The sequence below is a fragment of the Psammomys obesus genome, unplaced genomic scaffold (assembly GCF_907164565.1).
Source record: "Psammomys obesus unplaced genomic scaffold, mPsaObe1.curated_primary_1811, whole genome shotgun sequence".
NCBI lineage: Eukaryota > Metazoa > Chordata > Mammalia > Rodentia > Muridae > Psammomys > Psammomys obesus.
In genome coordinates this window covers 15566371-15579386 of record NW_026596069.1, presented here as the reverse complement: position 1 = coordinate 15579386, position 13016 = coordinate 15566371, and the positions used below count along the sequence as shown (strand labels likewise).

At 37.5% G+C, this 13016-nt stretch overlaps 1 protein-coding gene across 3 annotated transcripts in view; it reads right to left on the bottom strand.

The window, feature by feature from the left end:
- Window positions 1-13016, bottom strand: part of LOC129690064 (desmocollin-3) — a 34137-nt gene that overhangs the window by 14701 nt on the left and 6420 nt on the right. For 2 of the 3 annotated variants that reach the window (XM_055625601.1, XM_055625603.1), the window contains exons 2-9: window positions 11121-11205; window positions 9135-9343; window positions 8148-8258; window positions 7241-7396; window positions 5536-5680; window positions 3878-4044; window positions 2272-2406; window positions 1670-1855 (exon numbers count right to left, since the gene is read on the bottom strand). In XM_055625601.1, the coding sequence (XP_055481576.1) occupies window positions 1670-1855; window positions 2272-2406; window positions 3878-4044; window positions 5536-5680; window positions 7241-7396; window positions 8148-8258; window positions 9135-9343; window positions 11121-11205 (1194 nt within the window). Of the gene's footprint in view, window positions 1-1669; window positions 1856-2271; window positions 2407-3877; window positions 4045-5535; window positions 5681-7240; window positions 7397-8147; window positions 8271-9134; window positions 9344-11120; window positions 11206-13016 lie in introns of those variants that run through there. The other variant, XM_055625602.1, reaches the window with a different exon arrangement.

Below are 13016 nucleotides of genomic sequence, written 5' to 3'. Positions count from 1 at the left end.
CCTGAGACTAAAGGGATGGAAAATGTTTTTCAAGCAAACAGACCCAGGAAATAAGATAGAGTAGCCATCCTAAGAGCTAATAAAATAGACTTTCAACCAAAATTAACCAAAAATCATGAGGAGGGACACTTTCTTCTCATCAAAGGAAAAATCTACCAGGAGTACATCACAATCCTGAACATCTATGGCCCCAAATACAAGAAGAGCACCTGCATTTGTAAACAAAACATTATTAAAGCTCAAATCACACATCAGTCCCAACACCTTAATAGTGGAAGACTTCAACACTCCAATCTCACCAAGGGACAGATCATCTAGACAAAAACAATATAGGGAAACAATGACACTTACAGAGCTCCTAAACCAAATGGATCTAGTAGATGACTAGAGAATTTTTCACCCAAACTCAAAAACCTATACCTTTAGACAGCACCTCACGGAACCTTCTCCAAAACTGACCATATAGTCGGACACACAGCAAGCCTCAACAGATATAAGAAGATCAAAATTATCCCTTGTATCCTCTCAGACCACCATGGCCTAAAACTAGACCTCAACAACCACAGAAATAACAAAAAGCTTAGATGCACATGGAAGCTAAACAACTCTCTACTCAATGATAGCTTAGTTAGGGAAGAAATGAAAAAAGAAATTAGAGACTTCCTAAAATTCAATGAAAAAGAAGGCACAAGTTACCCAAACTTATGGGACACAATGAAAACGGTGCTAAGAGGGAAGGTGATAGCACTAAGTGCCTTTAGAAAGAAGTTTGAGGCATCTCATACAAACAACCTAACAGCACACCTAAAAGCCCTAGAAAAAACATCAGCGAAAATGAGCCAGAGACAAAGCAGGAACATGCTCAAGTAGACGCTTGATACTAAGATTGTGTATCTGACTGTTCACATTTGAACAGAACTTTCTGGACTTGATTTACAATTCCGTAGAGTTCTCAAGTAGGAAAAACTAAAACCAGCAAGGTTGCCACCATATTCTCATCAGTAGGTAAGTTGCCCTTAGTCAGTGAATAGTCATCATACCTGCCCACAGGGCACTATCATCTTTTTATTCTAGGATAGAAATATGAAAAGAAATGTTCTTGTCAAACAGACCTTCCTGCCCTTTTAACTTGAGACCAAGAATACAGAGTGAAATCAAATAGCAATATGTACAATAAAAATATATCTATTCAGTGCTATCTCATGTACTACTGTATTCTCCCTACACACTGACTACTAGGAATAAAATACAACCAGGTATATATCCTTAAAAGAACGAGAAGAATGTAGGGATTCTAAGTTATGTTGCAGATAGGCCCTCAAGAAGGTAAGTCTTCAATGGACACTACAGTTTTGTTGTTGTTGTTTTCTGTGTGTCTCTTCTAGACCTAGACCCAGGCTCAGGGTGTCAGTTGTAAAGAAAGTGGCTTGTGCAGACTTACACTAAGAACTAAACTCTCCAAGTGTGGGAGGGATGCCACTGGAGATACAGAGATCTTAATGATTAACAGTATTCTGGCATACACTAGGAGACAAGAAAGATGGGAGCCAGCTGGGAACAGTCACACTAACTAGTTCTCTTTCAACTTGGCTGCTATAGAACCCCAACGAAACTATCAAGCAGATGAAACCACTGAGTGGCATAAAGTTCTTACTCATTATCCATTTACCTTCACGACACATAGAACACCCTCATTAGTGGCTGGGTCTGTTGTGATTTTGAACCACCCATTTTCATTTCCTTTCAAGATCGTGAAATTGGCCTTCCAGTTGGCACTCTTAATCAAGTCCTTATCGTCTACAGGTATGCGCAAAATTTCGACATTATATGTATTTTCTTCCACAGAAGTCTCATACTGGAAGAAAAGAAAGTCATTTTTAAAAAATCACTTGCTATACAAATTTTCACAAAGTAAAAAACGTTTCTCTTTCTTCTTTCTTTTTTTTTCTTTCTTTCTTTTAAGAACTAGGTGTTACAGTGTTTATGTAGATCACCTAAAAGTATGATAACTGATAATATTTCTTCATGAAGCTTTAAGATAAAGAATATTTCTTGAAAATGTAAACTAACATTATTGCCCTTAAACAAGAAGATAACATAAATACTAACATCAGGAAACACGGGCCATGTGTGGATGTGTACATTATATTTTTTGGCTGCACTTTTATTCATAAATAACCACATGACTCAATGCATTCTAGAAACTCTATAAACTGAAATAAATAAACAGAAATAGCAAAACAAATATAGATGTGAGTGATTTAAACTTACAGCATTCTGTCTGAATGTGGGTGCGTTGTCGTTGGAATCTTGCACTGTTATGATACAAGTTGCTGTACTGATAAGTCCAAAGAATTGGCCGTTCATGTCTTGGACTTTCACTATCAGTTTGTACTTGTCTACAACCTGAAAGTAAAACAATTATTTAATTGACTCTGATGCTTGTTTAGATTCATAAGTGAAACCTGTTTTGCACATTCTTTTGCTTGTTTTTATTTGATGTCTATATTTGGGTGTACTCTTAACTTTTGGTAGAGTAAGGTAATTCACAAAAGCAGAAAGGCATACTGAGAATTTAGAAATGTCCTAACAGAAAATAGGAAAGTTAGAGATGGTATACAAAGTAATGACATTTAAGTTATATGATAGTCTTGAGGAAATGTAAGCGCTGTCTAAGGCAGTGGTTCTCAACATTCCTAATGCTATGACACTTTAATACAGTTTTTCATGTGTGGTGACTACCAAACAAAACTTTTTTTGCTGCTACTTCATAACTATAATTTTTCTACTGTTATGAGTTGGAATGTAAATATTTTTGGAGATAGAGGTTTGTCAAAGAAATTGCAACCTGCAGGTTGAGAAGCACCAGTCTAAAGTAAACTAACCTGGCATCATGGTTAACAGGTAGGGAGCCCTTATTTTACATGGTAGCCCAAACCTTAAACAGTAGAAACAAAAGCAAAGAGAAAGACGAAATTGTCTGGGGCATGAGAGTAGAGCAGGACTTGATAGCTAATTATCTACTTAAGAAAGAAAGAGGTGGCCAGAACTCAGGGAGACAGAGGTAGGCAGATATGAGTTCTAGGCCAGCCTGACCTACAAAGCAATTTTAGGACAGCCAAGGCTACACAGAGAAACCTTGTCTCAACAAACAACACAAAACAAAACAAAACAAAACAAAACAAAACAAAAAAAACACCAAACAAACAACAATTGTTTGACTCAGTTAAAAAGGCTGACCAAATAATAAATGATGGAAGACTACCTCAAATAATTTGACTTTGGGCAAGCCAATCAACTCTAACCATCATATTTCTCATATATAGATTAGATATTTACTGTACTTTCATAATCAATTGAGTAAATAAATTTAAACACCAAGTAATATTCTCATAAAGAAGTTGAGTACATTTACCACACACATGACCATCTGCTATTATTAATAAATTTAATTTTATCTGAACTAATACTGTTCTTTTTAAAAACTGCTCACAGATAGATTAACTGAATAGGGATTGGGATAAGAGCTATACTCACTATAAAAGTTAGACCTTATTTCCCTGTGTAACTACAGAAGCCTTTACTGCTCACCAACCAACTGGCCTTACACAATGAAGGAAATAAGGGAACAACCGATAGCTTTCCTAAGAAACACATTGTATCCTTTCTTATAAACAACAATCAAACTGTATTTCTATTGCTTAGGGTTTATCTTACATACAGAAATAGAAATAATGTTTAAAAACTAGGAAACATGATAAGAATTCTTATTCTCTTACACTTCAATAAAATAAGATAGGATAGAACACCAAGTTAAAGTAGGTGGGAAGAGGGATTAAACCCACAGGGAGATGGCTTTCTGCAGTAAGGACACTACCTCTCTGTCCATGTAGTGAGAGACGGTGGTGATGACGCCAGTGTCAGGGTGCACAGAAAAGAGCCCAGGTGACGGTGGCTGCTGCTCCAAGATGCTGTACTTGAGGCGCGTGTGCATCGTGTCAGGCTCATCTTTATCCGTGGCGCAAATCGTACCCACTACAGTACCTGTGTGTTTAAAGAGCAAATTTGAACTTCCAGAATAGCACAGTGTGTTTGGTGACTATACTTTTCAGCAGTCACAATGACCATGGAAACCTAATTTAAAATATCATTCTTGCCAAATGGATCATAACTTTAGACAGGACACAGGAAGAAGACTTCTAATGGAGAATCCAAACATTCTGGCATTGAGAGCCACCGATTAAAATATTTGATAATAAATTATAAAAATCTAAATGGCAACCAATACAAATTTCAGAGCAGGGCATGGGACAGTACTTGTCTTCCAAACATGAAAAAGGCTGAGGCAGGAGGATTAAGATTTGACATCAACCTGATCTATATAGCAAGACCCATCTCATAAACAAACACAAGAAACTGAAATAATATCAGTGTGTATTTCCACATATTGAAATAATAAGCTGACCAGAGTCATAAGCAATGTCTCATAAAAAATTCAGTTTCTTATTCGACTTTTAATTAATAGTTAAATTAAGACTCATTTTAGTATAGTTATGTAAATGAGCAAAGTTATTTTTTATTTTAATTTATTCATTTATTGGGAGATATGCCAAAGCACACAATTTGCAAGAATCAGTTCCCTTCTTCTGCCATATGGGCCCCAGGAATCATCTTAGGTCAATGGTGGCAAACTCCTTTACCTGATGAGCCATATCATCACCTTCGGGTGTTCTCTAGTTCCCTCTCTGCTTTCATCTCCTACTCATTTGAAAACATTTCCCTTCCCTTTCTTGCTCACTTTCTTGCTCTGTCTGCTCTGATTTCATTTATTTTATTCCTTTTCCTTTAAGAATTTCACGGCACCAATAGCTCTGAGTCTAATGCTCAGGTGAGCTGCAGGTAACCAAGTTAATGGAGATCCGAGTGGGTTTTTTCCCTTGATTCTCAAGGAAAGCTGAAGCCAATTGCCCCTCTTAGGAACCAGAAAAATGCATCAAGGCCATAGAACCATGAAGCTGAGAACAGAATAGTTTCTCCAACATGATCAAATATATGTACAAGTGAAGGAAGTGGAAGTGATTGCCACAACTTCTCTCAGTGACCTGGAGAGGAAATGTAGCTATAATACAGTAAGGATGTAAGCAATGGCTAGAAATCTTACCAGAAAAAAACGTTTAGCCCTTGTCTATGCCAGAGTCCCCAGTCTCACCTTCATGGTGGTATACAGTCTTTCATAATACAAGCCTCAGAAACAAGGTATGACATTGCCATAGAAACGAAATAATTTGCTTTCCACATTCAGGAACTACTGAGGATGGACAGTCTGTGTGATCTGTGTCCCTCAAATTATTCTACTGTTTATTCTAATAATATGTAGTGAGGTACAAGATAAATTGTAACTTGAATATAACAGTAGAGGTTGTACTCTATACACACACATACACACAAATACAAGCAAAGAAAAAAACACCAAAATTAAAAATCCCAGTGTCTCAAAATTATACACAAATACGTTTAACGTAGAAACAGCCTTACCAAGTCTACTGCTTTCTGGAACTTCAAAGTTATAAACTGTTTCTGTAAAAAGAGGGTAGTTGTCATTTTCATCCTCAACTTTGATCGGCAGTGGGAGAGGTAAATCTGCCGAATAACCGTCTGCAGTGGATGCATAGGCGATCAGCTGTGGGAGAGGTGAAGGTAACATCAGCAGCCAGCCAGCAGCACAGCACAGGAGAGATGAGATGCCCTGCAGTCTCCCCCGAAAGGCCTTTCAGTAGTAAGCTACCCACTCAATGCTCACCCTGAGATACTTAAGACAACTGGCATTCAGTATTGGGAGGAACAGCTCCACTGGAGATAAAGAACAGGACAAGATGTAGAAAAGCCAGAGATGAATTTCCCTATGCCTTATTTGGAGGCATTGGGTGTACTTGTAAATCAGATTATAGTCTTTAATCTCTCTGACATCAGTAAGTTTCACTGGGAGAATGGTCAGCTCATAGCCATGAGAGGGAAAAATCCTTCTACATAATTTATAAAGTAAAATCTCCCAACCTTGCTGTTTCTGGACTCTTACCACACACCTCATAGACATTATACTGTACATTTATATTATTCTTATTACGAAACACATTTGCTAATTCCCTCACTGCTCATTAAACAAAGAAAGATGTAACGTCAGGCAGGATGTATCTCTTCTCAGTGAACAATTGCATCAAGTTTCACATCTTCTAACAAAAGGCAAAGAATGCCACATGAGCGCTGCAGCCAGGCTAGCTCCTCAGCATCTCTTTCATCCTGTAAAAGCTACTGCTTCTTTCCAGGGGGGCATCCTTCCTGCTGAACCATAGGGTTGTTTCATGATAGTAGAGCACATTCTCTATAATGGAACCTACCTAAGTCAGCCCCACAACAACTGTACACTTATCTGTATCAGAAAGCTGAACTATTAATCTTGATTCAGACTTGGTTTCCCACTTTCATTCTTTTTTTTTTCTAGTCATCACTCATGATCAGAGAGTAACACATGTGGAAGAAAGTGAAAAAAAGATACCCCAGAGCAATGGAGGAAGCTCAATTGTGGATCTGTCCTGGAGAATTTGTTTTTGTTCTAGAGACCAAAATAAGTGTCTGTAAGCTAAGCTAAACTATTTTTTTAATTTAAATTTTATTAGTTATAATTTATTCACTTTGTATCCCCCGTAGCTCCTTCCCTCCTCCCCTACCAAGCCCACCCTCCCTCCTCCTTCTCCACCCATGCCCCTCCCCCAATCCACTGGTAAAGAAGGTCTTCCTCCCCTTCCTTCTGATCCTAGTCTGTTAGGTCTTATCAGGAGTGGCTTCATTGTCTTCCTCTATGTCCTGGTAAGGCTGCTTCTCCCTTAGGGAGAGGTGATCAAAGAGCAGACCAATCAGTTCATGTCAGGGACAGTCCCTGTTCTCATTACTATGGAACCCACTGGGACACTGAACTGCCATGGGCTACATAAGCTAAACTCTTAACACTGTACTGAGTTTAATGTTCAAATACAATTAAACCTCTTTGCTTTGTTTCAGGATTGCCTAACCAAAGCTGAGATTACAGGTTTGAGCAAGCTTTCCAACACTCAGTACACGGTATTGTCCTCTGCCTCAAAGACACCCTCTAAGAACAGAATGCAGGAAGAAAAAAAAGCAGGCAAGGACTTAGAAGAGAGACAGCTCATTAATATACAGCCATATTTCTCCATAGAACACCTACATCAAAAACATCATATTCCTCACGATCCACGGGGCGAGTACAATACAGATTCCCAGTGTCTCTCTCTATGAAAAACAAATTCAGTGGTTCTTGGTCAACTCCACGTCCACTTATTGAGTAGAAGACGGTGTAGTTCTGAGCTGCATCAGACTGAACCTGAAAGAAAAATACACAGAGGCACGCACTTGGAATTAAATTTAAATGTTAGAATTAAATTTAAATGTAAATATATAACACACTAATTAAATGTTAGTGTGTTATATATTTTCATCTTGATAACAATATTTTAATGGAGAAGAACAATATAACTTATAGGTGGTAAGGGTAAGACCAGGGTATGCATATGGAAATCATATCACAACATACAGGAGTCAATGCACTCCTTTCACAATGTGGGTCCCAGGATAGGACTCAGGTGTCAGGCTTGGTGGCAAGTACCTTTTCCACTTCCAGTCCCTATTCTGCCATTTTCTTTACAGCTGAGCCTACAAATGCTGGGAAGAAGGGTGCAGCCCTATCTCACTTGCAATTAGGTCTGGCTGCATGAGGTCAAGTCAATGGCATATACATGAAAATAATATAAACAATAAGATAAAAATAATGGCATAAAGAATTATGATGTAATAGATTATATAAACAAATAAAATCACTATCCATGATAATCTGGGCTATGCTATAAAAGGGGACACAAGCATTGCCACTTTTGAACACAGGAATAAAACATGCAAAGGCTGAAGGCTACTTATACCATGAGCACTTCAGTCATTTTCTTCTTACTGTATTCACTTGTGTTTCCTGAACAGCTTCAGTCATGTCTGCTTTATTTTAATGCTTAAGTGTTTACTAAACCTGAGTGAAACAGACTGCCCACTTAGAAAGATCACAATCAGAAGGAGAGAATACTTACCTGTTGAAGAAACAGTGGGAAGGGACCCAAGGAATTCTCTTGCATGGAACAGGGAATGGGTGCCCATCTTCTCTTGGCCCTCCTAAGGACAGTGTCCTTAGTGTGTCTCTTCTTCTTCATCACCTAAATTTAAAAGAAAACCAAAATATCAGAAGCATCACAATCCAGTGAACCATGGAAAGGTATGTCATTTACTGCTCTCTCTACATTCTCTGTACTCTATGACAGCCACTGTCCACCACTAGGCATACGATAAACTAAATTTAAATGGAAAACTCTATCCTTCCATTACACAAGTTGTATGTTAAATGCCCAAATAGCTACTAACGGTCATTGTACCACACAGTAGAGATTACAGAACATTCTAGAACATCTCTAGAAAATTCCACCAGATGCTCTAGAAATGATTATTTTATGTTTGTAGCAAAATGAGACACTTGGTATCATGGTCTTTGTTAATTAATTATTTTATTAAATATTCAATAAAATTCTCAGCAGTCATTTAATTAGCCTTACCACTTCATTAGCATAGATTAGGTATAGGCCAATTAAAATCTTCCATCATTTTGTTACTTCATTCACATACTGTTCCTCATGAGTAAGTGTTTAAACTAATGAGAAATTCTAAGGTCTGTTAAGGAAGAAGTAGCAAACTTATACTAGAACACAAGTGTCATTAGCTAGACATCAGAGGTACACAAAAGCTTCACAGAAGGGACTTATCATTTATATTTAACACCAGAAAACCCAAAGCCAGCATTTAACTGTGTTCAGGAAGGTTTAGAAACAAAAGGCAAAATTAAGCAAGAGGATGGAAGGAGAAGAGAACTAACATGAACAAAACTGGACAGGACAGGAGGAAGAGAAAGGAGAGGGAAGGACCAAGAGGGGAGAGCAAAGATGCTATTCCTCCATTGGTCCTCTTTGCCATTTCTAAGGAAAGACTTTTACTCAAAAGAGCCACATGCTTGAAATTGCCCAGTGCACTTTGCTTACCTTCTTCTGGCTTTCCAGAATTACAGCGATCTCTTTTTGTGTCTGCCTCTTTGAGTCAGAAAGCTGAATGGTAAACGATCTTTTCTCATCAGGCAGCACAACAGCTCTGGCTGTATAAACTGACCCATCATCTAGAACTCTGAAATCAGGATCATTTGGCCTGATGCCATCAGCAGATCTTAGACACTCTTTCAGATCAACTGCCAGGAAAAATTTTCCAGTTGTAAGGTGGAGATGAAAGCATAAAGGAAACATGTATGTTAACATAATGTACACTATCATGAAAACCAAGCAGTTATATTTGTGGAATGCCTTAATAAACCTATTTCATCCTTTAAAATGATAATCTCATTTTAATTAAAAATTTTGGTGCTTGACTGTATATTATTTCTATTGAGAAAGATATTTTAAAGATGAATATGCTTCTGAGAGGCTTATGAAAATGATCTTCCACTAAATAGGTGACCCATGACTCTCATGACAAAGATGAGCCACACACCCTCATGTGCACCTGAATAAACACAGTGAAATTTCCCTCAGCAATACACAGGGAGTGTCTTAAGGTACACCTCCCTTTAGTCAGAAGATATACACAGAGGCACAAAGAACAGAGAAGCATAGGATCCTGACAGTCACATGAAAAAAAAAAAAAAGCATAGTCTCTGAATTCCTCCCATAACATTTTTTTTTTTTGCATATTCCATTCCTACAGAGGCAGGTTTCTGTGGACTTCTAGTGGAACAACACATGGCAGCTTCCCTATCTGGGAATGTTCCTCCTAATAATTTAATGCTTAAATGAAATATTTAAGTATTCAAACACAACTGTTTCCATCCCACTTTTTATCTGTCTTTATAGCAACCAAACTGATGACGCTCAAAAAATTACCTCACTTGAGGGCTCCTTTGCTTCATGTGTATCTTTGTTTTAACCCAAACCTTTTATGGGTAAGTTTATCAAAATGATGGATGTTTCACCAAAGGGCCTGAGCATTTTAAGGAATATAGACATATTTCTATATGTCTCATATTTTTAGCTAAGTGATTCCTTCTGGTTTATTCTCCTAGTAGAAAACCATACCTCTCTTTACATTTTTGTTCTTCTTTCCCAACAGCAGGAAAAGTGATATTAATTTGATGAAACCCACTGAGAAAGTTTAGTCAGAAATTGAACGTTTTGTCAAAAAGGCAATTTTCAAATTTCTTGGACAAGTATTGCTCTTTAAAAAAAAATCAGTGGTTTCCTCTAATTTTTCTAACATATATACACAAACAAAAAACAAATAAAAACAGCTGGGCAGAGTTGTCCAGATAACTGGTAGAAACTCAAGTTCATTCAGGTCTCCAATTTTAAATGCCGTACCAGGAGGAGAAAGGCACACTTCATTGCCTCTCAATATAGATATAATAATACTGCCCCATGGCTGTCAAGATGCCTTAGTGAGTAAAGGTTCTTCCTGCTAAGCCTGACACCCTGAATTTGATCCCTAGTGCTCACTGAGTGGAAGGAAAAAATAAAATCCCACAAGTTGTCTGTTGATCTACACACACACACACACACATACACACACACACACACACCATAGCATAATTTCACAAGCACAACATAAATAAAATAAAATAAAATAAAATAAAATAAAATAAAATAAAATAAAATAAAATCTAAGATACTGCCGTGTATCTTTCCAACACTCTTCTATGCATCTGTAATTCTCAGACTCTGAAGTGTTAAAAGTGTGATATTTTAAAATGTTAAAAGATTAATGACTGCAAAAACCTCGACTGGAAAACTCACATTAGAATTAAGCACCTAATTCAATAGCTAAATGGTCAAAGATATGTATTTGAAATCATATTGAATTGCCTCTCTGTCTAAGTCAATGTAGAACAGCTCCAGAGGGCAAAGGCGACACGGCACAGTGCTGGCAGCCCATGGGCACTATGTGTCTGTGTCAGAGGTCGTTTCGGAACTCCTCACCTCTTCCGATGATCCGGTCCGCCTCTAGGGTCGCAGGCACATGAAATGTCACCGTTTTACAGGCCTCACCAACAAAACTGAAAACCTAGAAATTTTAAAATGTCACACCAGTTTATCAGAGAATAAGAAACAAACCACATGATCATCTCAGTAAGTGAAGAACAAGCAATTGACAAGCTCTACCTGACATTTACGAGAATGGTCTCGACATTCTGGTGACAGACTTGAACTTGCTTAACAAAGAGTGCCTGTGTTAAACTGACAACTAAGTTCATACTTAAAGTGAGAGAGACTAAATGTTTTTCTTCATTGTTGGAAATAAGACACTCATACCTACTCCTATTATTTCTATGAGATATTATATTAGAGCTTCTAGCCAGGGCATTTACACAAGAAAATAAATTGATCTGGGTATACAAATGGCTTAGAAAGGAAGAAATAAAACTCTCTGTTCATATGTTTTATATATATATTCATATTCCCACACATACACACATATGTTCATATATTTTATATATCAAAGATTCCACCATTGGGGGGGGGTAGGAATAAAACAAACACGTGACTTCAGAAAGATTGTAGGAAAGAAGATGCACATACAAAAGTGAATTCTTTGGACAACCAAAACAGCTCAGTGAGTAAAAGTGCCGCCGCCAAGACTGATGACCTGAGTTCAATGCCAGAATCCACATGCTAGGAGGAGGGAAGTGATAGCCACCAACATTTCCTTTGACCTTCACAAATACACCACGGTACACAAACACAAACACACACACCAAATAAACAAAGGACTGAGAAAGAAAGTAAGGAAACTACACACTTCACAATAGCTACTAATAAAATAAAGTAAATTAGTGTGATTCTAACCAAGCAAGTGAAAGACCTGTTTGAAAAAAAAAAAATTGTTTCTGAAGAAATTGAAGATGTCGGAAGTTGAAAAGATCTCCCATGCTTATGGATCAGTAGGATTAACATAGTGAAAATGGCCATTCTGCCAAAAGAAATCTACAGATTCAATGCAATTCCCATCAAAATACCAACACAATTCTTTAAAGAACTTGAAAGAACACTTCTCAACTTCGTATGGAAAAACAAAAAACCCAGACTTGCAAAAACAATCCTGTATAATAGATCTTCTGAAGGTATCTCCATCCCTGATCTCAAGCTGTACTACAGAGCAATAGTAATAAAAACTGCATGGTACTAGCATAGAAACATAATGGTGGATCAATGGAATCAAATAGAAGAACCAGAAATAAACCAACACACGTACAAATCTTGATTTTTTTACAAAGAAGCCAAAACCATACAATGGAAAAGAGACAGCATCTTCAACAAATGGTGCTGGGTCTAACTGGATGTCTACATGTAGAAAAATGCAAATAGATCTGTATACATCACCCTGCACAAAATTAAAGTCCAAGTGGATCAAAGACCTCAATATAAAACCAGACACACTAAACCTGTTAGAAGAAAAAGTGGGGAAGAGCCTTGAACTCATTGGCACAGGAGACAACTTCCTGAATGAAAATTCAACAGCACAGGCTCTAAGATCAACAATCAATAAATGGGACCTCATGAAACTGAAAAGGTTCTGTAGGGCAAAGAACACTGTCATCAGAACAAAATGACTGGGAAAGAATCTTCATCAACCCTATATCTGACAGAGGGCTAATATCCAGAATATATAAAGAATTCGAGACGTTAAAAAGCAACAACTCAAGTAATCCAATTAAAAAATGGGGTATAGAGCTAAACAGAGAACTCTCAATAGAAGAATAAGTCAAAAAGAAAGGAAGAAAGGAAGGGAGAAGGGGAAAACAGAGAAAGAAAAAGAAAGAAAGAAAGAAAGGAAGGAAGGAAGGAAGGAAGGAAGGAAGGAAGGAAGGAAGGAAG